This window comes from Felis catus, chromosome B4 (assembly GCF_018350175.1).
Source record: "Felis catus isolate Fca126 chromosome B4, F.catus_Fca126_mat1.0, whole genome shotgun sequence".
NCBI lineage: Eukaryota > Metazoa > Chordata > Mammalia > Carnivora > Felidae > Felis > Felis catus.
This window is the reverse complement of record NC_058374.1, coordinates 43,773,581-43,800,516: the sequence shown is the minus strand read 5'-3', so window position 1 is coordinate 43,800,516 and position 26,936 is coordinate 43,773,581. Positions and strand designations below refer to the sequence as shown.

Genomic DNA, 26,936 nt, shown 5'->3' with positions numbered 1-26,936 from the left:
CCCCTCCCCTGCTTGCATTCTATCACTCTCTCAAAAATAAATAAACATGTAAAAACTTTTTTAAAAAAGAATATTAACTGTTCTCACCAAGTCATATAATTTATTTTGCTTCTTCTTCAAAATAGGTTAGGTACCGATTGATAATCAGAGACAGCGTAGCCTGAAAGTAATATTTTTCAAGGACAGAACATTTGAGAAAGTGGATCAAAGAATACTGATGGTCATAGAAATAATCTGGAATTGATTTTTTTATGCTGGAAGTAGTTAATATGTTACAAAAATAAAGGGTTAGCAGTTTACTTTCACTGCCCGTCAGGTAAAATAAAAACCAGTGATTCTAGGACAAGACCAGAGTTCAAGGAAGCAAGGGGCTCAGATTCCTGTTATTTCCTATTTCTCTCCACACCATGAGGGGAAATCAGCTGCCCAGTCCAGTCTTGATTCTACTTTTCCTGCTTCTTCCCAGAGATGCCTTCACTGCTTCAAAACCGTAAGCAACAACATTTTCAGAAAATTCCGTTGTCCTTCTCTTTCCCATTGTTTTATCTGCTTCTTAATGTCTCTCTTATTTATTTTCTGATTTCCCGTGAATTTATCGGCTGTTGAAGGGGCTTAGAAAGGTCAATAAGTTGTTATTGCTCATGTGGAAAGAGGCATCCTCTAATTCTAGAAAACCCAGAGACATGGGGCAGTAACGTTTACGAAACTTTAACCGAATAAGAATACAGAATTATAGGGGCGCCTGGGTGGCGCAGTCGGTGAAGCGTCCGACTTCAGCCAGGTCACGATCTCACGGTCCGGGAGTTCGAGCCCCGCGTCGGGCTCTGGGCTGATGGCTCGGAGCCTGGAGCCTGTTTCCGATTCTGTGTCTCCCTCTCTCTCTGCCCCTCCCCCGTTCATGCTCTGTCTCTCTCTGTCCCAAAAATAAATAAACGTTGAAAAAAAAATTAAAAAAAAAAAGAATACAGAATTATACAACATTTATTAAATAATAATCTAGAACTCCTGTCAAAAAGAAAAAAAAAAGGATACATCCTTCATTGGCTCATGAAAAGGGCTGCAGTGCCCGTCCAGTGTGAAATAACTCAATCTCTGTATTTTCCCCTGGTCAGAGATCACCAAGATGAATACATGACTTTCAGAGAAGCCAGGATTTTTGTGTCAGATCACTCAAATTCTTGAGCAAACCCGTAGGGGCTGGTGTTTAGATCTTGGGAATACACAGATAAACACAACATGGACCCTGTCCTCAACACTTCACGGTATAGAGAATAGAAAAAGTGTACAGGGAAAGGAATACAGTGCAAAACCAGAAGCTAGCCTTGCGGGATTCTGTGAGAACACTCGCAGAGAAAACCTACCTCCTCCCGGAAGCTGTGAGCCATATAAGGGAAGGGACGTCGCCTAAGTCTTCAGAGAGAAACTTGTTTGGAAAGAAGTCTTATGAAGCAAATAGAACTTATCCAGATAGACAAGGACACTTCAGGAAGAGAGAGAGAGGCGTGGGCAACCAGGACATCGCAACGCGCAGCGTGTTTGGCGGTAGTAAATGGTGGGCGAAACAACTGGAAAGTGGTAGTTTCTTCTGGGTGTGCATGTTAATATATTTGGTGACTAGCCTCGCACGGCTCCACCGACTCCGCTTCCCTCATCACAGAGTGAAAGAAAGAAAAGAGCCAACATTGCTTCTGAAATAGTACCGAGAAGCAATGCCACTCCTCCTTATCCATTAAATATCATCTATTTAGTGTCCTAGAATAAAGAAATTCATATCGCCCACATGAAACCCAAGACCGCATGTAGACAGGTTCTTAAGGCTTTCGATGATAATTAATGGGTTAATCACATTTTGTTGTTGCTCAAACAAACAAACATTGTTTTAGCTTTATAGGCATACAATTGACAAAATTATGAAATATTTAAAAAGTACAACGTGATGGTTACATTTACCTATATACTGGAAGGATTCCTCCCATTGGCTTAATTCACACATCCACCTCTTGAGTATTTATTTACTCTTCTTTTGTGTGTGTGTGAGAACGGTCTAATTCTCCTCCCAGCAGATTTCATTCATACAATGCAGAGTTATCAACTGCAGTCACTGTGTCACACATTATATCTTCAGACTTTATTCATCCTATTATAACTGAAAGTTTGTACCCTTTTACCAACTTCTCCCTATTTCCTTCAACAGCGCCCCCTACCCTGCCCCGCCCCTAGTAATCACACGACCATTGTCTGTTCTGTTTCTGTGAATTTGATTTTATTTAAAAGGGTCTATGTAAGTGCCAGCATGCTATATTATCTTTCTCTGGCATATCTCACATATATATATTTCTTTAGAAAGAGAGGGAGAGTGCACATGAATGGGGGAGAGGGGCAAAAGGAGAGAGAGAGAGGAAGAGAGAGAGAGAATCCCAAGCAGGCTCCACACTCAACACGGAGCCCCATACAAGGCTCAATCCCACCACCCTGGGATCACAACCAGAGTCGAAATCAAGAGTTGGATGCTCAACTGACTGAGCCACCCAGGCACCCCTGGCATATTTCACTTACAAGGTCCTCAAAGCCCACCCATGTTGTGGCAAACAATGGGATTTCCTTTTTTAAGGGCGAATAATATTCCATTATACATCATCCCATTTTCTTGATCCATTTCCAAATTTCAAAGCGCATAATGATTCATGGATTGCTTATCCATAGCTTAGGAATAGTTCTATGATTGGTGATTACCGAAAAGATTATCTAGAAAGCAGCCACAATCATGGCGTCTTTTTAACCTTTCCATGGTTGACCCGGAGCCCTCTTCTCCACAGGCAGTACCTGGTGCTGGTCCCATCTCAGCTGTACACTGGGGTTCCTGAGAAGGCCTGTGTCATGCTCAATCACCTGAATGAGACGATGACACTGAACATAATTCTGGACTATGGAATGCAGATCAGTACCCTCCTCACCAAGCTGGTGACAGAGAAGAACTACTTCTCCTGCAGCCCCTTCACTGTCAGTAGGACTCTTTGGGATATGGAAGCTCGTTAGAGAAAGAGCGTATTAGCTGATGCCTTGTATTCTGACCCCCAGCAATAAAAAAGCATAATGAAGAAACACATGAGAAGTACAAAGGGAACCTTTCTACTGAATACGCTTTCATAATATTTACAGTCCTCGTGCAATATATGAAAAGTAATGGTAGTTATAGGAAAGGTTTCATCGGCTCCTACAATTCGGAGATGAATAAAGGCCATGCCGTTACCGATTACAAACACTGAATTCATAAATTTAAGTGACTTATTTAAGATCTCACACGTGGTTGATGGTTAATGTACTGTCCTTCTAACTTTGTGCTACATAAGGTATTAAATAGTTAATCACACCGGCTTACTACCAGTGATAATATGTAACGTTGACGTTGACCATTGGAAAATAACATTTGATAATTACTTCAACGCCATCATACTGCTGTGGAAATTAGAGTTTGTCATTGCCTTCACTGTCATCACTATTTGAAGACTTAGTTGGTTTTATTTCGGTGACATTTTCCCTTTAAATCAACAAAGTGTTCCTGTCATGTTACAGAAGCATGAGAGTCTATAATTCTTGACTTATCCCTTACGAATTCTCTGGGACTAACCAGAGAAAGAACAAAGTCAGAAAGGCTGAGACATTCAGACACGGGTCTGGGCAGATTTGTCAGTGCTTTTCTGTTTTGCAGATTCCAAAGCTGTTAACTTCCTCAGGGTTCATTACCGTGGAGGTGAAAGGGGCAACCCAGGAATTCATAAAGAGGAACATAATACATGTAAGGAGAGCAGAGACCGTTGTCATTGCCCGAACAGACAAACCCGTCTACAAACCAGGACAAAAAGGTATAAGGAACCAAGCTGGCGAGAGCAACTTTAAGGGGTGGGTGTGTGGCTATCTATTACTTTATTCTGCAGTCGTGAAAACACAAGCATGCTGTTATCTGTGTTACTGCCTTGGATTCCCGCGGTAGGGTTTCATGGGGAAAATCTCTGTGTTTCAGTGAGATTCCGCATCGTCTCTGTGGATGTCAATTTTCACCCTGTGAATGAAACGGTAAGTCTCCTGACAGTGGATGAGTGTGGGGAAAACCAGCACACACTTAAGGCCCATTCTTTTGAAAAACATGAGACCAATATGATCTAAGTGGTACCACTGGTGGAGAATGAGATCAGTTCATCAACCACATTCTCAAAATAAAACATTCCGTTGAAATTATCTTTCTTTTTTTTTTTTTAATTTTTTTTTCAACGTTTATTTATTTTTGGGACAGAGAGAGACAGAGAATGAACGGGGGAGGGGCAGAGAGAGAGGGAGACACAGAATCGGAAACAGGCTTCAGGCTCTGAGCCATCAGCCCAGAGCCTGACGCGGGGCTCGAACCCACGGACCGCGAGATCGTGACCTGGCTGAAGTCGGACGCTTAACCGACTGCGCCACCCAGGCGCCCCTGAAATTATCTTTTTAAAGAGCCCAGTCATTCTGGGGGCGCCCGGGTAGCTCAGTCTGTTAAGCGTTCAACTTCAGCTCAGATTATGATCTTGCAGTTCCCGAGTTCAAGCCCTGCCTCAGGCTCTCTGTTGTCAGCCCAGAGCCCACTTAGGATCCTCTGTCTCTCTCTCCGCCCCCCTAACCCCCCTCCCTTCCTCTTCCGCTCCCGTTTGTGCACACGCTCTCTCTCTCTCTCTCTGTCTCAAAAAATAAACATTTAAAAAAATCTTTTTTAAATGTTTACTTATTTTTTGAGACAGACAGAGAGAGAGAGAGAGCCTGAGTGGGGGATGAGCAGAGAGAAAGGGAGACGCAGAATCTGAAGCAGGTTCAAGGCTCCCAGCCATCAGCACAGAGCCTGACACGGGGCTCAAACCCACGAACTGTGAGATCACGACCTGAGCCGAAGTCGGATGCTTAACCAACTGAGCCACCCAGGCGCCCCAAAAATAAATAAATATTTTTTTAACCCCAGTAACTTTTATTAACCAAAGGAAAGTAAGTGAACTTGATTTCTCTCTTAGAGAGATGGAGAATTTCTCAGAGATAAATTTCATCTGCAAAATAAACTCACTCTTTTGACTTAAGTGTAGGTTTCCTCCATTGTACATTATTTCATAAAAGGAAAGTCATGACTTCTCAAGAGATATATATGAGAACTAAACATGTAAAACTAAACTAAACATGTAAAATGCATGTGAACCAAACTGGGGCACATTTCCTTGTTTGGATAAAGAATATATACAGACTCACTTCCCCTGATCCAGATAGGCTATCAATGCTGAGGTCATGGCTTTCTTTTTCTAACCTTCATCCCACACTCATACTATCTTTTTTTTTTTTTTCTTTACAGTTCTCCGTGGTTTATATTGAGGTAGGTAAGATCTTATGCATCTCTGTTGGGATGTGAACTTACTACAAGTTAGGTTCCACTGCCTCTCCCGCCTCCTCCCTCCCCTCTAGCACTCCACCAAAACTAAACACTGTTTTCCCTATCTATCTTAAATCCTCTGGAGACTGGGTAAGACGTAAATGAAAGAACAAAATCCCCTGAGATGATACAATTTAGTGACTTTTCCAGTATTTCTAACCAAAACGGATACCCGTTGTAATCTTTAACATCTCATAGCTAGTAGCCTTGATGTCCTTTTCTGATCATAGAATTCCTAGAAAACTTTGTTCACTACCTTTGATTTGTAGCAGTCAAAGTACCTTTGATTTGATTTGATGTAGTCAATTTGCCAACTGTCTACTATCCGACTCCCAATGTGCCCTCCCTGGAAAGCTGCCCCTCTACTCCAAATACCTATTTCAATGGTTTCTATGAACTCATGTTTTTACGTATAGAATCCCAAGAGGAATCGAATTTTCCAATGGCAAAATGTCAGACTGCAAGGGGGACTCATCCAGCTCTCCTTCCCACTCTCGGTGGAGCCCACCCTGGGTACCTATAATATTATGATGCAGAAGGAGTCAGGGGGAACACTACAGAACTCCTTTGAGGTGAAGGAATATGGTAAGAATTCTGCATGTGCTCGAGACATTTATGACATTAGAGTATTTAAGAGCTTAAGAGTTTTTATACATAGGTCCAAGCAAAAATCTAGCATATAGTAGTTGAAAATTAGCACGTTTTTTATTTATCTAAATAGTCACTAAGTGCTTTTCAGGCGCTATCTTGTTTCATCCTCCCATCACCCCTCTGAGGCAGATACTGCATTACCCCCATTTTACAAATGAGTTCATGAGTACTAGAGCTGTTAGTAATTTACCAAAATCACAGAGCCAGCAAGAGGCAAGAAATATTTTATGAGGTCCATTGGACCCTATTCAATCAGAAATTGTTAACCAATACAATAAATACGTGCATGCATCTGTTGATCTATATCTTATAACTGAGGGTACCTCTGGGCCGCACCTATGACCTAGACCTGTACTACTCCAACCAAAGTAGTCAGACGTTGAAGCCACCTTACCAGTTATCAGTTATGTGGATTTTCTCATGCCAATTGAACGTGGGTGAGGAGACCTGATCAACAAAAGCACGATTCCCCAAATTCACCAGACCTGCCGCGGGAATTATAGAAGAAGGATCTCTTGCAGGAACAGCTAATCTTACACAACTGTGAGAGAGGCCGGAAAAGTAAGGGTCCAGCAGGAGGAGCTAATGAGTCAGAGGAAATTACTAACCAGTTCTCCGGAAGCATGGGTGGGGACAAATAAGTTAGCACCCGCAAGGGTCCCCTCAGATGCCAAAGTGGACCCCCAAGGGCCACCGCCATAGAAGAATCTATGGAAGGCCGTACGTATACATATCTCTTCATATCCACTGCTTCAGTATTTCTGTAGTCAAGCGTCTAGTGGTAGATCTTGGGCCTCTATCAGTCAGCAGGACTCGCGACTGGGAGGAAATGGACACAGAGAAGGACAGAATTAGGACCAATTGGAATCAACTGGCTTCTCTGTACCTGTCACCACATGTGGATCCATGTGGATCTTTAGAGACTCAGGGTGCTTCTTTCCTGCCGTCTTTGAAATCTTAAACAAATTCAAAGGAGATGCTAGGAAAGGTAATCCCAGCTTAACCAAGTTAACGCAGGACAGACTACCCGTGGTCACAAACACATCACCCTCGTCAGAGGTGGCTCTGTTGCTCCTTATTGAGGTTGACATCATTTCATGTGATCTTACATTATAAGGTTCTGCAATAGAATCATTACTAATACTTGCGAGATATCCCGCCCACCTTCATGTCTCTCTCCCTTCTGTTGACAACAGTTTTGCCCAAATTTGAGGTCCAAGTGAAAATGCCCAAGGTTATCGGCTTTCTAGATGAAGAATTTGTGGTATCCGCCTGTGGCCTGTGAGTTACTTTTTTTTTTTTTTTTCATTCCAATTCTATTTCCCGGCTCTATTTGCTTTGGTAACTGGACTTCAAGGTGTTTTAATTCGAGAATGACGTTCTCCAACTAGGGAGCATGAGAGGCAGCGTATGACATCCTACTAATAGTAAAAGTATTGCCTGACCCCTGAAAATGTGCAAGACCGTGTTTTAAGTGCCTTGCCCCTATTAACATTTATTCTCACACTAACCTTGTGAGATGGGGATAGTTATCCTCAGTTTGCAAATGAGGAAACTATAACACATAGAGGATAAAAAAAAAACTTGCTCAAGTTTCTACAGACAGTAAATGACAAACTGGAATTTAACCCAACAGTCTGGCTCCAGGGCCTGAACTCTTCACCCCTATATTGCTTCTGCAATTAAATAAAAAAAAAAAATCTAGTTTCATGAAACTTTCTACAACCGAAATTGAATGCAAGATGTCCAACTCAAGGTCATGCTCATGCTCATAAATTCTGTGTTATTCTGTGTCATACAATCCCCATTTTTTTTATTGCTCCTGATTTCCTAAACTATGGGAAATTAGAAAAAAATTAAGAACTTTTCTTAAGTAGATATATAGATATATAATGTATAGATATATAGATATATATAGATGTATACATGTGTCACAGTTATTTCTTCCCTGGTTACCTTTTGGTGTAGTAAGACACTCTTCACGTGTACTGAAGAGACACTTTACCTCTTGGTTTTGAAAGCAGTGTGAGGATCATCATATCTTCATCTTTCTCGCCAGTTTTGATGCCGTAGATCTTTCCCTTAGAAGGGGGAGCACTTTCAGTCAGGTTTAAAGATTCCTCAAAGTGAGAGTTAGTAAATCATTTATTGCTCTATCAGCATTGCTAGAAACTGGGGTGGGGAGAACTATAAGAAGAGGAGACTCGGGGCCATTGAAGCCAACTGTCACCTACCCCACAGTTTTGGCTAAAGCAATAGGTCTCAAACTTAAGTGAGCAGCTGGAGCTATTGAGGTGATTAGCTAAAATGTAGTTTCCTTGGCCACGCCTCTGGAGATTCCAATCATGAACCTAAGGAAAGATTGAGGACTCCGAATCGCAATACATATCTCAGGTAATTTCAGGGTAGATGGTCCATGAAGCATACGTTGAGAAAGAACAGACTAACCTGGCTTCACATCATATCTTCATTCAGCCTGCTCTGACACATACCACAGAATGGTTAGTTTATAAACAACAGAAATTTGTTGCTCACAGTTCTAGAGGTTGGGAACCCCAAGGTCAAAGTGCTGGCATGGTCACATTCTGGTGAAGGTTCTCTTTCTTGCTCATGGCTGGTTGCCTTCTTGCCATGTCCTTATATGGTGGAAGGGGCAAGCGATCTCTCTGGAGCCTCTTTTAGAGAGGCACCAATCACATTCATGAGGGTTCCACCCTCATGATCTAAGCACCTCCCAAAGACCTCACGCCTAATGCCTTCATCCTTGGTGTTTAGGATTTTCACATACAAATTTGGGGGGTACAAACATTCAGAGCATACCATAGCATATCCTTCCCTCAGATTTGGCAGAATCAGACTAAGTCATTATGATACTGTTCATTTATAACATTTCTGTTCGATAGCTAGTGCTTTTGAATATTTAAATTTCCAGTGAAGTTCTCATTTATCTTCTTAAAATATATACGAATTAGAGATGACTTAGAAATACACCATCTAGAGACCCTTAAATTTTTCCCCCAAACAACTTAGGAGGCATTGTCAAAGGTGGAATTATAACTTAGATAATCCGATGGCAGAGAAAGAGGGAAATAAGACAGAGTAAAACCCCAACTGGAAAGGAGGAAAGATCTGAGAAAAACCACATTGTTAATTTTTCATTTGGCGGTGTTTCAAAAAGATTCAGTAAGTATTTTCTCTTAGAGTTGCAGATGTATATCCACTTGGATAATTAAGACGGTTTCAGAACAAGTGCTTCTAAAGAACAAATGCTATAGGGGCGCCTGGGTGGCGCAGTCGGTTAAGCGTTCGACTTCAGCCAGGTCACGATCTCGCGGTCCGTGAGTTCGAGCCCCGCGTCAGGCTCTGGGCTGATGGCTCGGAGCCTGGAGCCTGTTTCTGATTCTGTATCTCCCTCTCTCTCTGCCCCTCCCCCGTTCATGCTCTGTCTCTCTCTGTCCCAAAAATAAAATAAAAAAAAAAACGTTGAAAAAAAGAACAAATGCTATAGAAGGAATCACGACAGCTATAGATGAACAAGATGGATATATGAATGGATCAAATTATGTGAAAAAAATACCCGAGTTCTTTATATTAAACATATTCTCATCTATAACTGCTTGACTGTCATAGATACACATATGGAAAGCCGGTGTCTGGTCTGGTGACAATTAACGTATGCAGAAAATATTCACGATACCATTCCAACTGCCATGGAAGATACTCGCAAAAGATCTGTGAAGAATTCAGTCAACAGGTATATGGAAACCACTCTCCCCAGGACACTAACAACAGACCTTGTTTTCTCAGGGATTATAATGCAATAAGGAATATCATACAATAGAATACAATATGGTATTGTGAAAACGGTATAACAAAGAGTAGTGTTTGAAATGGTCCCCTAGGAAAAAATGTAGAATAAGGGAAACATTGTAAGATTGCCTGGCAACGTTAGGAGGTTTCTTGATAGTTGGGTTCATGAATTTATACTGGTATTTATGCGGCCAGTTTTGTAATTCCTTCTGACAGCAATCAGCATGCCAGATATAAAGTCATAAAATAATGCGGAGGTATCCAAAGTTGGCTTTTATCAAACAGATAACAGAAGAAAAAAAATGTAGCCAATGTTAAGAATTTGGTCAGTGGGAGGAGGGAGCCCGGCTGGCTCAGTTGATAGAGCCTTTGATGCTTGAACTTGGGGTTTTGCATTCCAGCCCCATTTGGGGTGAAAAGCTTACTTAAAAAAAGAATTTGGTTTGTAGGAGAATCAAATGACATGCTATCGAATCGAAAGGGCATATGGAAGAATATGAAACCAGCATCCGGTTTAAGAGAAAGAGACCTACAGGGACAATGAAGCCCTCAATGACGTCAAAGAATGTAATAACATCAGAAAGTAGAATCTGTCGTATTAAAAAAGAAAGGTATAGGAGAGCCTGGGTGGCTCAGTCGGTTAAGCGTCTGGCTTTGGTTCAGGTCATGATCTCACAGCTGGTGAGTTCAAGCCCCGCCTCGGGCTCTGTGCTGACAGGTCAAAGCCTGGAGCCTGCTTCGGATTCTGTGTCTCCCTCTCTCTCTGCCCCTCCCCAGCTCATGCTCTGCCTCTCTCTCCTTCAAAAATAAATAAGCATTAAAAAAAAATTAAAGAAAAAAAAGAAATGTATAAATTACCGAGTTCAGAAAAAGAGTACATAAAAGCCCAGAGAGTGGCATTATCCATGATAATGAATGTCAAGACAAACGTCAATAAGCAACATAAACATGAGAGGAATTTAGTTACAAAACCTTTAAAATATCAGGGATAAGGGATGAATTTTTATTTTCAAGTGAGTAAATTAAAATACGATTAGATAAATTTGATGTAAATTAAGTATGATTACATTTTATTATGCAATGAATATTTTCATGGAAATAAATAAAAAAATGAAAACAAATCTTTCTTAAGGTATGGATCCCAATATTTAGTTGGGAAATCTATTATAATGATTCATATATTCAATGAATATATGTTTTGATTAATGTCCTAGACATGGAGAAATACAGTGAAGAAAACATAATCCTCAGTCGATGTTTAGATGAAGGTGGTCACAGAGGAGATGTTACATCTTTTTTTAATTAATGTTTTATTTATTTATTTTGAGAGAGAGAGAGAGAGCAAGCAAGGGAGAAGCAAACAGAGAGAGGGAGAGGGAGAATCCCAAGCAGGCTCCACGCTGTCAGCACAGAACCTGATGTGGGGCTCGAACTCACAAACTGTGAGATCATGACCTGGACTGAAACCAAGAGTCAGATGCTTAACCGACTGAGTCACCCAGGCGCCCCAGAGCTATTATGTCTGAGCTGAGTTTAGAAGAGTAGTAACCTTTTAGCCCGGATAAGAATGGGAGCAAGAACACCATCGTCTGAGGAACCGCACATGCAGAGAGGCAGAATTACAAAATATGGTGGCGCATTTGGAAACTAGGAAGTTTAATTGGGCAGAAGCAGAATAGGCTTTCAGAAGAGGAGAGGGAAGCCAGAGGCAACGAGTAACTCGATTAATGAAGAAATATGATGTCATCTTTGGCTTGGGAAGGGATAAGCACCTGAAAGATGTTTGGACCATTTGTAATATTTCCTTTGGCAGGAAATGTGGAGCACAAAATTTTCGTAGATTGCTAACTGACTTTTGTGACAGCGAATCAGAAGACCCAGGAATTCTCTTTCTTTCCTTTCAGGCAGACGATCAAGGCTGTTTCACACAACTCGTACAGACGAAAATATTCCAGCTGAGGCAAAAGGGGTATGACATGACAATACAAGTGGAAGGCAAGGTCAAAGAGGAGGGAACAGGTTGGCATTGTTTTTAAATATTGATTAATTCATTAGGTTCCTAGTTTATTACCCTTTTTTCAAGGTTATGTATGTATGTGTGTGCATGTGTATGTATATGTGTGTGTGTATGTGTGTGCATATATTTATAACCATAATAACATTTTCACGAGAAATGTAAAAACTAGGAGCCCCTGAGTAGCTCAGTGGGTTGAGCGTCAACTCTTGACTTCGGCTCAAGTCATGATCTCACGGTTGGTGAGTTGGTCGGGCTCTGCCCTGACAGTGTGGAGTCTGCTTAGGATTCTCTCTCTACCCCCCCTCTCTGCCCTACCCACACTTGCACTCTCTCTCTCAAAGTAGATGAACATTAAAAAAAAAAGAAAGAAAGAAATGTAAAACCTAAAGGCCAAATGAGCATGAAGAGAATTAATTCTAATAGAGAGGCAAAGTTTATAAAGTAGCATGTGGGCCGATTTATACAGAATGGATAATATTTTGAAAGCTAGCAATGGACTGAGAAAAAAGCCTGATTCACGTAAAATAAATGTGTTTGGTCTCAGAAGGATCTGAAAATGTAGGTAGGGGCTAAGATGTGTAAAAAGTAAATCATATGCCAAAAAGGTTAGACTTTATTATGAAAAGCCTTGGATATCTTCAGATATATTGGAGTAGAATGTTCTAAATAAATTGATCTTTTAAAAATATAATTCTAGCAAACATGAAGGGGACAGGCTAGATGAAACAATTTTAAGGTATCACAGTGTGATACAGCAGAGTATTCAAAATCGCTTCAAAGATTACAAATCTGGGGCCTGGAAAATGGAAATGCCATTAACCAAGATAAGGAGTAGATGTGAAAAAGTTCTGGTAAGGAGAATGTGTCAGAGACAATTAATTATAATCTGAAATACCAAGGTAGAATATGATTCGCTCATCCTCAAAAATAATTTTAAAAGAAAACCAGAGAAAAATCAGGACCATAAATGCATATCTGAAACAATTCCTATTGTACCTATACCCTTGTAAGAGTAAATGCAATTGTTCTGAAAGAGAACTCACTTAGCTTTGCTAAATTGAGGCTAGAGGCAGACAAGGAGAGGCCCAAGGGCAGAAATAACTACATTTAGGGCATAGTATCAAATCAGTCAGAATAATAAAATTAGAAGTCCTAGGGATGGGGGAAAATAATAAAATAGAGTTTCTTAGAAGACACTGGAAGGGTTTCAGTGGTACTGATGTATGAAGTATTTCTGAGAACTCACTTGGATGAAGTCTGAGATGAAAATACTATAGTGGGAGAAAATAAGGGATTTTTTAGACTTTGATAGAACAGTGCTTTAGATGATGAAGATAAAACACAGATTACACTTGAATAAAGGGAAAGGCACCAGGTGTTGGCTATACCTTGGAAGGGCCACACAAGGGAAAAGAAGGGTCTTTCTGGGTAAGAGGTTTGTGATAGAAAATAAGCATATTTTAAACATGATTCCAATGTAAAGAATCACGTTGCATGCAGAAAGTCATGGGGAGAGGGCAGGGATCTGAGAGAGATAGAAAGAAAAATGGCGCAAGATCACAGAAGAGGTGAGAAGCGCTTAAGAACATAGAGCAAGTAGGATGTTTGCGAAACCAGAGGAATTGGGGAATGAGGTAAAATAATTTTTTATGCGAAGGTGAAGCGAAGGTCAAGTTGCTTGTATTTTCTAAGTATGAGAAATTCTAGAAAGGAGAAGATATGGAATACAGTAATTTGTTATGATGGAGTGAAGCTGGCTTGGAGGTGGGAGGTGAGTTGAATATATAGAAGAGTTCAACCTCGCTTATTTCTTTTTCAGAGTTGGAATTAACTGGGCATGCCTCATGCATAATCACAAGCACCTTAAGCAAATTGAAATTTACAAAAGTGGATACATTTTACAGACATGGGCTCCCTTTTTTTGGACAGGTAAACTATCTTTTCAATAGAATCATAATGTGGGGGATGTGGCCTTTGAGGAAATGAATTTTTGTACCCCAAAGTATAATTTGTTATAAAAAAATAAATATTTATTTCGAGTCAGGAAAGAAATTATGGCAAATGACAAACTTAAAAGGCAAACACTATCACATGCAGAAACATAAAGCACACTTTTATTAACTTCTAACACACCTCTAGAATACATTTTTCCAGGGCGCCCGGGTGGCGCAGTCGGTTAAGCGTCCGACTTCAGCCAGGTCACGATCTCGCGGTCCGGGAGTTCGAGCCCCGCATCGGGCTCTGGGCTGATGGCTCAGAGCCTGGAGCCTGTTTCCGATTCTGTGTCCCCCTCTCTCTCTGCCCCTCCCCCGTTCATGCTCTGTCTCTCTCTGTCCCAAAAATAAATAAACGTTGAAAAAAAAAATTAAAAAAAAAAAAAAGAATACATTTTTCCCTGTGTAGTTTGACTGCATACTCTCTACCTGTTTATAAACAATGATTTTGTTTTATAATTTTTTAAAGATACTCTTTCATCTAGATGATTGAGATTGAATTTTTCATATTGATAGTTTTAAACACATTTTTTTCAGCTTCAAAGATCAGTATCGGTAATCATATTGGTAAATTTTCAGACTGCTATCCAGCTGAATAAGCTATCAGTTTTCTTTCATACAAGAGATAGAAGTTTTCTGGACATTTAAATTTTTCCTCTTTAGTAACTAATCTTTAAACTGACAGTTGATAGGCAATTTCCTTATTTTAGCGATGTTGTGAATTGTATATTTGCTTCATTTATTGCAGTATTTTGCATCAAATTGGCAAAAAATTAATAAATGTATAGATATGGTTGCGTGAGACCATTTCAAACCAAGAGGAGGACATGAGCGAACTGAGGACTTAAAAGATGAATATGACTTGGCCAGAAATTTAAGAAAGAGGGGAGAATGGCCAAGGCTCTACGTTTCAAATAGCTTTTAAAGACCAAGGAAGCGGGGCGTCTGGGTGGCTGAGTCAGGTGAACGTCCAACCCTTGATTTCGGCTCAGGTCATGATCCCACAGTTCATGAGATCGAGTCAGCATCAGGCTCAGAGCTAACAGTGAGTAGCCTGCTTGGAATTCTTTTTTTTTTTTTATTTATTTTATTTTTTTTTTCAACGTTTATTTATTTTTGGGACAGAGAGAGACAGAGCATGAACGGGCAAGGGGCAGAGAGAGAGGGAGACACAGAATCGGAAACAGGCTCCAGGCTCTGAGCCATCAGCCCAGAGCCCGACGCGGGGCTTGAACTCACGGACCGCGAGATCGTGACCTGGCTGAAGTCGGACGCTTAACCGACTGCGCCACCCAGGCGCCCCTGCTTGGAATTCTTTCTCTGCACCTCTCTTGCTCGTGTTCTCTGTCTCAAAATAAATAAATAAACAAAAATTTTTTTAATTTAATTTAAGCAAATTATTTTAACTGAAGAGCGAAGAGCTAAGAGGTAGCCAGGGTGACTGGCTGAGATAGAAGATATAACTGGATGGACTGTATAGTTGTAGGTAAGCCAGAGCAGCCCTTGAGGGCCTTTTAGAATAAGCTCAGAATTTTGTACTGAGGAGTTACTAAGGTTTTAAGGAGAATAGCGTGATCAGTTTAGCTCAGGCAGTATAGAGAATGGTTTGAAGCCAGCAGGAAGCAGGAAGGAGGTGAACTGTGTAAGATTCAATAAAATGGTATTGGAAACCAGACGGAGAAAAATATCGTGTCCTGTCATCTGAGAAAAGAGGTAGAGTTAAAATAAAAACCAAGCTTTCGGAATTGCAATTTGGGAAACGTGGATTTGGGCAACAATTCAAATAGTGCCCCCTCGCCCTCAAGAACAAAAATCCACGGTTTTTCAAGACAAAGGGGAATTCTTGTACATGTCTTTTATGAGGAATTTCGATTGGCGTTGGTGGCAGAAGACTAATCTTGACTGAATGTAAGTGGTTACTAAGGGTATCATCGAGCAAAATCTCCCGTAGCAGGTTGCAGGTGTTCGGGCTGAGTTTGGTCCAGTTCCGAAGTTCATGGTTCTTCTGGTGAGGACGTGCCTAAGGCTGATCTCCTTAATGGCCTCCCAGCTCCATTGTAAACCTTTTGATAAGAGACCTCATTTTATTTCACTTTCACAGGTTTTAACTGGAATGGCAGCAATGAATCTAGAGAGAAATTAATAGGAATAAAATGCATTCAACAGGGAAAGAGATAGCATTTGGCCAATGGTTAGATACAGTCAGTCAAAGAGATTTAAAAATGATTTAAAAAGAGAAGAAAAAAAGCCTATGGGATGAATAGAAGCACCATATACTGAGACAGAGAACAGCGGGGAGGAAGAAAATTGGGAAAGGTAACATCACGAGTCCCTTCTGGGATATTCGCAGTTGTTTCAGGATCAGGGAATATCTATATAGAAAAGCCAAATAGTCTAGAGCCCAGAAAACAAGTCTAATTTTCAGATTCTAAGATCTTCGGTAAATGACAGCAGCCACGAGGTCAAGAGGTGAATGCAACAAAGAACGGAAGATGCCATTGCTACATAACCCTTGACATCAGCTATCTCTTCCTCACTTCTAGGTTCTTCTAGTCAATGAGAAGGATCAGCCAATCCCCAATAAAACTGTAGTCGTCACTGTGGATGGAAATGCGTATCATTCCAACTTTATCACGGATGACCATGGTTTGGTAGACATTTCCATTAATACCACCAGGTTCACATCTTCTTCATTCACAGTTTCGGTAGGTGGGAAGGGGCATCTGGGGCTGCAAAAAGATTGCTGAGGCCGCATAATTTAAGGGTATATGGGAAGCATGTAAATTCTACGGAAAAAGAAATGGCAACACAGAGGAAAATAGAAATTAAGCAATGTGGAGACCTAACTCAGAAGAAAACATGATCTGCCAGAAACGTTTTACTTTAGATTGACTCCATTTACAACCTGCCGTAGACATTTATTGGCTCATCTTGACCTTCCCTCGTAAAATTCAATGTTTTCACAATTCTGTTACAGATTAGATTTTCTTGATTTCTTCGATGTGCCGCTATTGTTTGTTTTCTGTAGAAGGTTCAAATAACTTTATGCAGTTTATAGGCATAAGGGTATTAAGAAAAAGTAATTGGTCTTGACTGTGAGTGAATATCATCTACTAAATCAGTATGGCATAAGCATGAATAAAGTTAAGGGAAAGTCACTCACAGATTATGCTTTATGTGGGAAAACAAACTATAATGGAGCCAAATAAACATGGTTCACATAAAATCTTTAGTAAATGAGGGAAACCTGGGTGGCTCAGTCAGTTAAGCGTCCGACTTCGGCTCAGGTCATGATCTCACAGTCCGTGAGTTGGAGAGCCCGCATCGGGCTCTGTGCTGATGGCTCAGAGCCCAGAGCCTGCTTCTGCTTCTGTGTCTCCCTCTCTCTCTGACCCTCCCCCGTTCATGCTCTCTCTCTGTCTCAAAAATAAATAAACATTAAAAAAAAGAATCTTCATTAAATTACAGAGTGACCAACATGTACATAATGTATTTTCAAGACCTTTATTCTTTCCACTAGGTCACTTACAAAAAGAACAACCGCTGTTTTGATAACTGGTGGCTTGAAGAATATCATATGCCAGCACAGCACACTGTAAAGCGTATTTCCTCCCCGAGCAAGAGTTACCTACACCTTGAACCGGTTACTGGTACCGTGGCCTGTGGACAAATCCAGGAGATACGGGCACACTACATCCTGAATGAACAGATTCTAAAGGATGAAAAAGATTTGACCTTCTATTATTTGGTAAGAACAGAAGTAGCTCTTCCTAATTACAAGACCTCAAAAAGATTGAGTTCTTATCGAAGTGATACGCTTTGTAAGACATCAGAGAAAACCTTTTCTTCTCCTTGTTGTTATGCTTGAAGAGAAGTGGCTTTAATCAATGCTTTCATTTCTCATTTATGCTCTGGTCTCCACTGGAATTCCTAAGCTTTTTTCTGAGTTCCAGTGGAAAATTATTGAAGGAGAGAGGAAAAAGCCAGGGAGAATGCCTTGTTAGACCAAAATAATGTTTTTCTTAGAACTCAATAGATAAATAAGCAAAGGGTAAGAAATCAAGAACTTATTCAACAGGAAATAAAATTATAAACAAGCTTCTGGAAAATATTCAGTTTTGACCTTAATTGAAGAAGTGAAAAATAAAACACTAAAGCAGTAGCAATACACCTGTAAAGCTTCTAAATAATTACAAAGCTCATGACCAGTGTTAAATGAAGGGAAAAAGGGCATTGACAGGCATATCATAAATTGATATGATACTTTTGAGGCCAATAAACCTATTTGTGCCCTGAGATTAAAAATATAATCCCAAACTGGCAGTTACTCAGATAAGTCATTTTAAGAAAAAAAAAAAATTACATGTAAGAGACTCTGTATAGGAAGATTAACTGTAGACAAGATTTGTTTTTAATTTTTTTAATGTTTTTGTTTATTTTTGAGAGAGACAGAGACAGAATGCGAGCGGGTTAGGGGCAGAGAGAGAGGGAGACACAGAATCCGAAGCAGGCTCCGGGCTCTGAGCTGTCAGCACAAAGCCCAATGCGGGGCTCGAACTCACAAGCTCTGAGATCATGACCTGAGCCAAAGTCAGACGCTCAACCGACTGAGCCACCCAGGCGCCCCGTAGACAATATTTTTAAAAATTCTATTGAGAAGTTTTTTAGAAAGTTGACAGTAAGTCAGAATCTTAGTCTTATTGCTTGTTAGTTATGTGACGTTGGGCAATTTACCTGATCTCATTTGTAAAGACAAACGTCAATCATCTTACCTGAATACTAGGGATGAGATTTATACCCACTTCATGGGAATACTGTGCACATTAAATACAATCCTATAACTAAATAATTTAGCTCAATGCCTGGCACAAAGAGAGTGTCAATACCTTTGGTTTTTTAACAATAGAGAATACTTACATATATTTTATATCTATCTGCTTTTAGTACATATTGCCTTGTGTATGTTTAAAATATTTGTTGAAAGAATATGCAAATTTGAAATATCAATATTCAAGAAAAGTAGCAAATACTAAATAAAATACTAAAACATTGCAAAACATATATTTGTTATTTGAAGTATGTAACTCTAGGGGCGCCTGGGTGGCTCAGTCGGTTAAGCGTCCAACTTCGGCTCAGGTCATGATCTCACGGTCCGTGGGTTCGAGCCCCGCGTGGGGCTCTGTGCTGACAGCTCGGAGCCTGGAGCCTGTTTCGGATTCTGTGTCTCCCTCTCTCTCTGCCCCTCCCCTGTTCATGCTCTGTCTCTCTCTGTCTCAAAAATAAATAAGCGTTAAAAAAAAAAATTAAATAAATAAATAAATAATGTAACTCTACATACAGGAAAATACTGAAAGACAACTTTAGTGCTCAAAACTTCTGGGTTGCAGTAGTGAGATGATTTATTTATATATTTTGAATAGGTTCTTGAAAGTTTAATATGTGCCTTTTAAAACGGTAATGGATATCTTTCCGTCTTCAGATCAAAGCAAGAGGAATCATCTCCCGATCAGGAATCCACGTATTGTCCATTGAGCACGGAGAAAGTAAGTACTTCCAGGATTTCCCTTTTTTTTTCTCTCTCGTATACTCAAATTCTGTACATTTTAGCAAGACGGAGCTACTTTTACATTTTACATTTGCATTTTACAGAGGTCATGGTCACCAACCATCTTCCATCAACCAAAGACGAGGATAAGCTAATACAAAACAAATAAACATTTTAAAGGTTGCGGGGGCGGGAGGCACCTGGGTGGCTCAGTTGGTGAGGTGTCTGATTTTTTATTTCAGCTCAGGTTGTGATCTCACAGTTGTGAGATCTAGCCCTGTGAGATGGAGCCTGCTTGTAATTGTCTCTCTCCCTCTCTCTCTCTCTCCTCCTCTCCCCCACTAGCCCTGTCTCTCTCTCTCTCTCTCTCAAATACATAAACATGCAAAACAATGGCATACTAGGTTCATTTTAGTCCATTTAGTAATTTCTCTGATTTTCGTAACATTTCTATATTTTGAATTTTATTCCTAAAGTAAAATATATTCATTTTATAATTAAATGTTTTCAAATGCATATATTTTTATTGGAATGTTAATTTTTATTAACTTATTTATTTAAAAGTGCAGAAAATCACCAAGGAAAAATTTTACTGTGTACGTCCTTGTATTCATTTCCTATTGCTGCCGTAATACATTACCACCCACTTTCTGGCTTATAACTGCAAATTTATCATTTTACACTTCTGTAGGTCAGAAGTCTCACTGGGTTAATATCAGGGTGACAGCAGGACTGGCTGCCTTCTAGTGCTCTAAGGAGTTACCCGTTTCCTTGCCTTAGAACCTCCTGCATTCCTCAGTTTGTGGCCCCTCTGTCTTCAACCCCAGGAGCACTTCATCTTCAAATCTCTCTCTTACATTTCTGCCCCCTTTTTTTATTTTTTTTTTAAATTTTTTTTTCAACGTTTATTATTTATTTTTTGGGGACAGAGAGAGACAGAGCATGAACGGGGGAGGGGCAGAGAGAGAGGGAGACACAGAATCAGAAACAGGCTCCAGGCTCTGAGCCATCAGCCCAGAGCCTGACGCGGGGCTCGAACTCCCGGACTGCGAGATCGTGACCTGGCTGAAGTCGGACGCTTAACCGACTGCGCCACCCAGGCGCCCCTCTGCCCCCTTTTTAAAGATCACTATGATTCAGGGGTGCCTGGGTGGCTCAGTCGATTGAGTGTCCGACTTCGGCTCGGGTCATGATCTCACAGTTGTCTCTCTCCCTCTCTCTCTGCCCCTCCCCGACTCATGCTCTGTCTCTCTCTCTCTCAGAAATAAATAAACATTAAAAAAAATATTTTTTGTAAGTAAAGATCACTATGATTCCATCGGGCTAACTTGGATAACCTAGAATGATCTCCCCCTCTCAAAGTCCTTGACGTAATCACATTTGCAAAGTCCCTTTTGCTGTGTAACATAATGTGTACACAACTTTTTCAGATTATGATATCTTTGGGGAGGACGTTAATCTGCCTACCACAAACTGCCCTCTGGCCCCAAAGATTCACATCCGTCCCATACACAAAATGCACTCACCCTATCCCAACAGCCCTAAAAGACTCATCCTTTACAGCATTAACTCAAGTCCAAAATCTCATGTAAGTCTCATCATCTCAAAAGTCCCAAATATCATCTTATTGTCTAAGTTAGATATTGGTGGGGCCTTAAGTGTAACCCTTTCTAGGACAAAAAGAGTTATCAGTCCCAAGAAATTTTGAAAGCCGGTTGGACAAACAACGCTAGGTTTCAGAATACTTCTTAAGCTGCATCATACCAGTATTTGCATGGGATATTTTCATTTGTGCTCAGTTCGAAACATTGTCAGATTTCCCTTTTAATTTCTTCTTTGGGCTCTGGGTGAGCCATAAAATAAGTATGTTTTTTAGTGTCTAAATACCGAGGTATTTTTCAGAAACTTTTCTTAGTGATTTCTAACTTCGTGCCATTGTGGTTATTTCTTTTAAATTTACTGAGACATGTTTTATGGCCCCACATACGGTCTATCTTGATAAATGTTAGTAGTTCTATTCTTCTGCTCTTCAGCGTTTTCTAAATGTCATTTAAGTCAAGTTGGTTCACAACATTTCTATATCTTATACGGCACTTTCCTTCTGAATTTTCATGAATCACCAACATCTCTCGATTTCTGTTATCCCAGGAAGGATAATTAACTTTAAAAAAAAAAGGGGGGGGGGGTCTGTTACAAAAAGATAAATACATTTGGTCTGTTTATTTGTTACACGTCCCTAGGCTAAATCTCATAAATAGCTTCCTTTTTTTCTGTTCATTTGATAATTATAAGCTATCATTTTACAAAAACAAAATAAAAATAAAATAAAACTTTTATTAGCAGCATGTTTGGGAATCAAAAAGCTCATTCACCCAAGGTGAATCAGGATATGCAGGAAAAAATGAAGGAGTACCCATTACAAAAATTAAAATATGTTTGTCTTTTACCTTTGAAACTCCATTTCCGGGGCGCCTGGGTGGCGCAGTCGGTTAAGCGTCCGACTTCAGCTCAGGTCACGATCTCACGGTCCATGAGTTCGAGCCCCGCGTCGGGCTCTGGGCTGATGGCTCGGAGCCTGGAGCCTGTTTCCGATTCTGTGTCTCCCTCTCTCTCTGCCCCTCCCCCGTTCATGCTCTGTCTCTCTCTGTCCCAAAAATAAATAAACGTTAAAAAAAAAAAAAAACTTAAAAAAAAAAAAAGAAACCCCATTTCCGTGTCCTTGGCACAGAGTGGGTACACAAGAAATATTTTTAAAGTAATTCATAAATAAAGGATAAGATATCTCTTTGTCTACAACTTGTGGCAGCTAAACTTTATTTGAAGTTTACATATTTGAACTATATTTGAAGAGAACTAACTTTGAAAATAATATATCTTCCTGTCTTGATATATCTCTATAATAAGAGTTTTGGATAAAAAGTCCATGCCCTCAAGATGTTGTTATGCTTTTTTTTTATGTTTATTTATTTTTGAGAGAGAGAGAGACAGAGCATGAGCAGGGGAGGGGCAGAGAGAGAGGGAGACACAGAATCCGAAGGAGGCTCCAGGCTCCGAGCTGTCAGCACAGAGCCCGACGCGGGGCTCGAACCCACGGACTGCGAGATCATGACCTGAGCCGAAGTCGGATGCTTAACCACATGAGCCACCCAGGCGTCCCTGTTGTGACACTTTTTATGTGCTCTTTATATGGTTTTAGTATTATGGTTTCAAATTACTTTATTGAAGTATAATTAACACACAGCGCTGTAGTAATGTCAGGTGTCCAATATACTGGTTTGACAATTCTTTACATTATTCGGCGCTCACCACGATAAGTAGAGTCACCATGTGTCATCAAAGAATGTTACTACAATATCATTGACTATACTCCCTAGGAGATCTGGCCATTAGCGACAACATGGATGGACATAGAGCATGTTATGCTAGATGACAGAAGCCAGAAGTTTCTAATTTATTTTGACCCTGCTGTTTCCATGGTTCTTCACCCCAAGCTGCCCTCCAACTTTCTAAAGACACAGGAAAGCTATACTTTTGAAAGAATTTCCTGCTACCAGGAACTTAGATCGTTTACGAGAAAATTAAGTGTGGACATCACAATAAGCACTATGCAATGCACGCAGAAAGAAGCAACTGAGATAACTATAGGCAGTTCCCCGGTAAAACTCAGATTCACACCTGGTTTTGTCGGTAATTATTCGTACCCATATCTCTGCGGTATTGAAAATGGCCTGAAGGTCCAGACGAGGTTGCGTTCTTTGCCTTTTCCTCGTGCATATGACAGGAATTGTGTTGATGTGGATCAGAGGTAGAGGTAATTAACGATATCTAGAAGTTCTTCCCTCTTGATTTCTTTCTTAAGAAATCTTTTTTTTTCCTTCCAAGATTTTATTCAAATTCAAGTTAGTTAACATACAGCGGAGCCACTGGCTTCAGGAGTAGAATTTAAGTGATTCCTTACTTCCATATAACACCCAGTGCTCATCCCAACGAGTGCCTTCCTCGATGCCCATCCCCCATCTAGCCCATCCCCCACCCACTCCCCTCCTACAACCCTCAGTTCGTTCTCTACAGTAGAGTCTTAAATCTTTTTTTCAATTGAAAAACAGAAAGGCGCATTAAATGCGTTTTTCGACTTGAGCAGAGGAAATGCACAATGTATCCTACACTTTTCCGGAAAAACGTCATTGGCTCAGCACGTCCGCACTCAACACAACTGCATACACGATGGTGTGAATGCAAGTCTTCTCTTCCTTTAGTGTGCTCCCAATGTTAGAAGGAGTTAAGTCATTAGAGGGTCTCTTCTGTATAAAGTTGAGAACTCCGCCCTCTTCCTAATCAAGTATCTTGAACGTTTTCTTCCTCTCCAGTGAAAGGGGTATTTTCCTTCTCCTTTCGAGTGGAGTCGGACATCGCCTCTGATGCCCAGTTGCTGCTGTATGCTTTTTTGCCTGATGGAGAAATCATTGCCGACACGGAGAAAATCAACATCGAAAACTGTTTTGCCAATAAGGTGAGTCACCCGTATCAGCAGTCCTTTTATTCATCTCCCCTTTTGAAGGACGGAAAAGAAAGATGTCGCGGCCGTTTCTAAAACTGCCACATAGTGTCCCTGGAACTTTCCTCCGAAGGACATCCAGAGGCCGAGGGTGACGCCCTACCCTGAGAGGGCTGGTGAAGAAGTTCAAAGCAGGTGGCCCTAGACACACAATGTTTGACAAGTTTCTTGTTTTATCTCAAAATGCATGTGCAATTCAAAATCTGTTCTGTTATGCAACCTGAATAGTTTTAATCTTGACGTTTCGTTCCCCAAATTTTCAGTTAAAAATGATGTCTCCCCAGGATGTGTCCATTTTATCCCATCATACCCCCGATGCACCTCAGTGTGCTATTGCAGAAACCAGTAACTCATTGTGAGTTTAAATTCAGTTTGATAGGGGCGCCTGGGTGGCGCAGTCGGTTAAGCGTCCAACTTCAGCCAGGTCACGATCTCGCTGTCCGTGAGTTCGAGCCCCGCGTCGGGCTCTGGGCTGATGGCTCAGAGCCTGGAGCCTGTTTCCGATTCTGTGTCTCCCTCTCTCTCTGCCCCTCCCCCGTTCATGCTCTGTCTCTCTCTGTCCCAAAAATAAATAAACGTTGAAAAAAATTAAAAAAAATAAAAAAAATAAATAAATTCAGTTTGATAATACAGAACAGGGGTATATGTATGTGCCCCATGTTGAGAAACACAGCCTGGGCACTCTAATAATGACTATAGCATAAAAATATAACATAGTTGCAAATGGAGTCTTCTCATGTTTCCAAAGAATATATAGCTGTAACAAGAAGCCTTTATCCCAACAGAATTTGGTGCTTAACATGAACAATCAGAGAGCATCCACCAACGTCACTTATCTTTTTAAAAATATACCTAGGACTCTTTAACATGAATTTTATGAAGATTCAAACTATGCAAGGTACCTGGGTGGCTCAGTTGATTAAGCGCCCGACTTTGGCTCAGGTCATGATCTTGCAGTCCCGTGGGTTCGAGCCATGAGTCAGGCTCTGTGCTGACAGCTCAGAGCCTGGAGCCTGCTTCAGATTCTGTGTCTCCCTCTCTCTCTCTGCCCCTCTCTGCTCATGCTCTGTCTCTGTCTCTCTCTCTCTCTCTCTCAAAAATAAATAAACATTTAAAAAAATGTTTTTAAGAACAAACAAAAAACTACGCATTTAGGGGCACCTGGGTGGCTCAGTCATTTAACTGCCTGACTCTTGATTTTGGCTCAGGTCATGATCTCACGGTTCAGGAGTTCAAGCCCCACATTGGGCTCTGCAATGAGAGGGCAGAGCCTGCTTGGAATTCTCTCTCTCTCCTTCTCTTTCCACCCCTCCTGCATGCGCCCGTGCTCTGTCTCTCAAAATAAATAAGGAAACTTAAAAAAAAAAACAAAACAAAACTATGCTTTGATGGCAAGTGAACGTTTCTGCAATGCAAACTACATTAGATTATCTTTTTTAAAAAACATATAATGATCTAAGAAAAATACACAATGGATTCTGATATAAAATTTTAATTCTATCGTACTAAAGAATGCTAGTAAACAGGACAGGTGTCCAAGGGCATAGTTTCTTCTGCTCTATTTGGATGTTCTTTGTGTTCCATGTGAACCTAGAAGAGATTCCTGTCTCAAACTTCAATGCCCTTACTGCTAATCGTGGGTAGTTAGTTGTTGGTTACACCTTGGAATGGCCATGTTATGTGAGCTTTTGGCACACTTTGCTTATTCCAGCAGGGGTTTCTTGCTGGTAGAAAACAGGTGACCATTCCTGAGTAACACCAGAAAATTGCCACAGAGGAGTGCAAGCCCCTGGATATCATTCTCAGTCTCTTCGTATCAAATATCTCGTAACTTATTCATCACGAGTAGAGAGACGCTGTGAAAACCAGAAAAGTATTTAGAAGAAAGGGGACTATTTTCATTTGCCACCAGAAGTTAGAAAAAAAGAGGTATTAAAAAGCTAAAAACTGAGGACCTTAGAAGGTAGACAGCCTGGCAGGCTGATGAACAAACAGGCAAGAACAGGCTGAGAATGGGAGGGAAGAGCCAAGTCGGTCTGAGACGTGTGTTCCATCAAACCAATAATATACTCCAAGTATTCTCTTGAATCTTCATTAGGATAGAGAAAAACTGTTTTCTATCCAAATTTCGCATCTCTCTTTCTTATTTTAACAATAACAGACCTAGTATATAGGTTAAATACCACGTAACACTTTGCCTGTCATTCTTAACTGGATCGAATTATTTACAAAGGATAACATTGATTAACTCTCTCTCTTTCACAAATAAATAAACATCAAACCAATTTTTTTTAAGGGGTGCTTGAGTGATTCAGTCGGTTAAGCATCTGACTTCAGCTCAGGTCACGATCTCATGGCTCGTGAGTTCAAGCCCCGCATCAGGCTCTGTGCTGACAGCTCGGAGCCTGGAGCCCCGTTCGGAGTCTGTGTCTCCCTCTCTCTCTGCCCCTCCCCTGCTCATGCTCTGTCTCTCTGTCTCAAAAAATAAATTAAAAAAATTTTTTTTCATTTAAAAAATAAACATTACAAACATTTTTAAAGGATAACACTGATTAATATGGATAAGTGCAGACTCTCTCTCCAACTATGCCTTAAAATCCTTTGTTCGTGTATCAGTAAAGCATTTGACATTTTCTAATGTAGTCACTTCTTGATTAATAGTCGTTTCGGTGGGTTATAATGCCAAATAATTCATGTGTTCATTTGAAATAGGCACTCACAAACATGTTTTCATACGCTTAAATTTTCTGAAAACAAAAACAAACACGTTTAAAACAGAATTCTCCATATGCCATGTTTTCATAATATAGTGAACTACAGAGATGAATACTTCCTCATTTTGAGAATAAATCTATTAATTGTTTTTCGTGTAGCTCTCATGATACACGAATCCAATTGTTACATTAATTCACAGACCGCATAGC

The 26,936-nt window shown here is 40.5% G+C and overlaps 1 protein-coding gene across 1 annotated transcript in view; it reads left to right on the top strand.

Moving 5' to 3' along the window:
• The first annotated feature begins 328 nt into the window (after window positions 1-328).
• The window catches only part of LOC101080976 (pregnancy zone protein-like), a 49,209-nt gene continuing 22,601 nt past the window's right edge, over window positions 329-26,936 (top strand). The window contains exons 1-14 of the mRNA XM_019834473.3: window positions 329-490; window positions 2,817-3,000; window positions 3,710-3,863; window positions 4,022-4,074; window positions 5,363-5,383; window positions 5,857-6,025; window positions 7,288-7,372; window positions 9,722-9,845; window positions 11,806-11,920; window positions 13,738-13,847; window positions 16,456-16,617; window positions 17,433-17,660; window positions 19,392-19,455; window positions 23,825-23,967. Of these exons, the coding sequence (XP_019690032.3) occupies window positions 408-490; window positions 2,817-3,000; window positions 3,710-3,863; window positions 4,022-4,074; window positions 5,363-5,383; window positions 5,857-6,025; window positions 7,288-7,372; window positions 9,722-9,845; window positions 11,806-11,920; window positions 13,738-13,847; window positions 16,456-16,617; window positions 17,433-17,660; window positions 19,392-19,455; window positions 23,825-23,967 (1,695 nt within the window). The 5' untranslated portion in view covers window positions 329-407. The remainder of the gene's footprint in view (window positions 491-2,816; window positions 3,001-3,709; window positions 3,864-4,021; window positions 4,075-5,362; window positions 5,384-5,856; window positions 6,026-7,287; window positions 7,373-9,721; window positions 9,846-11,805; window positions 11,921-13,737; window positions 13,848-16,455; window positions 16,618-17,432; window positions 17,661-19,391; window positions 19,456-23,824; window positions 23,968-26,936) is intronic.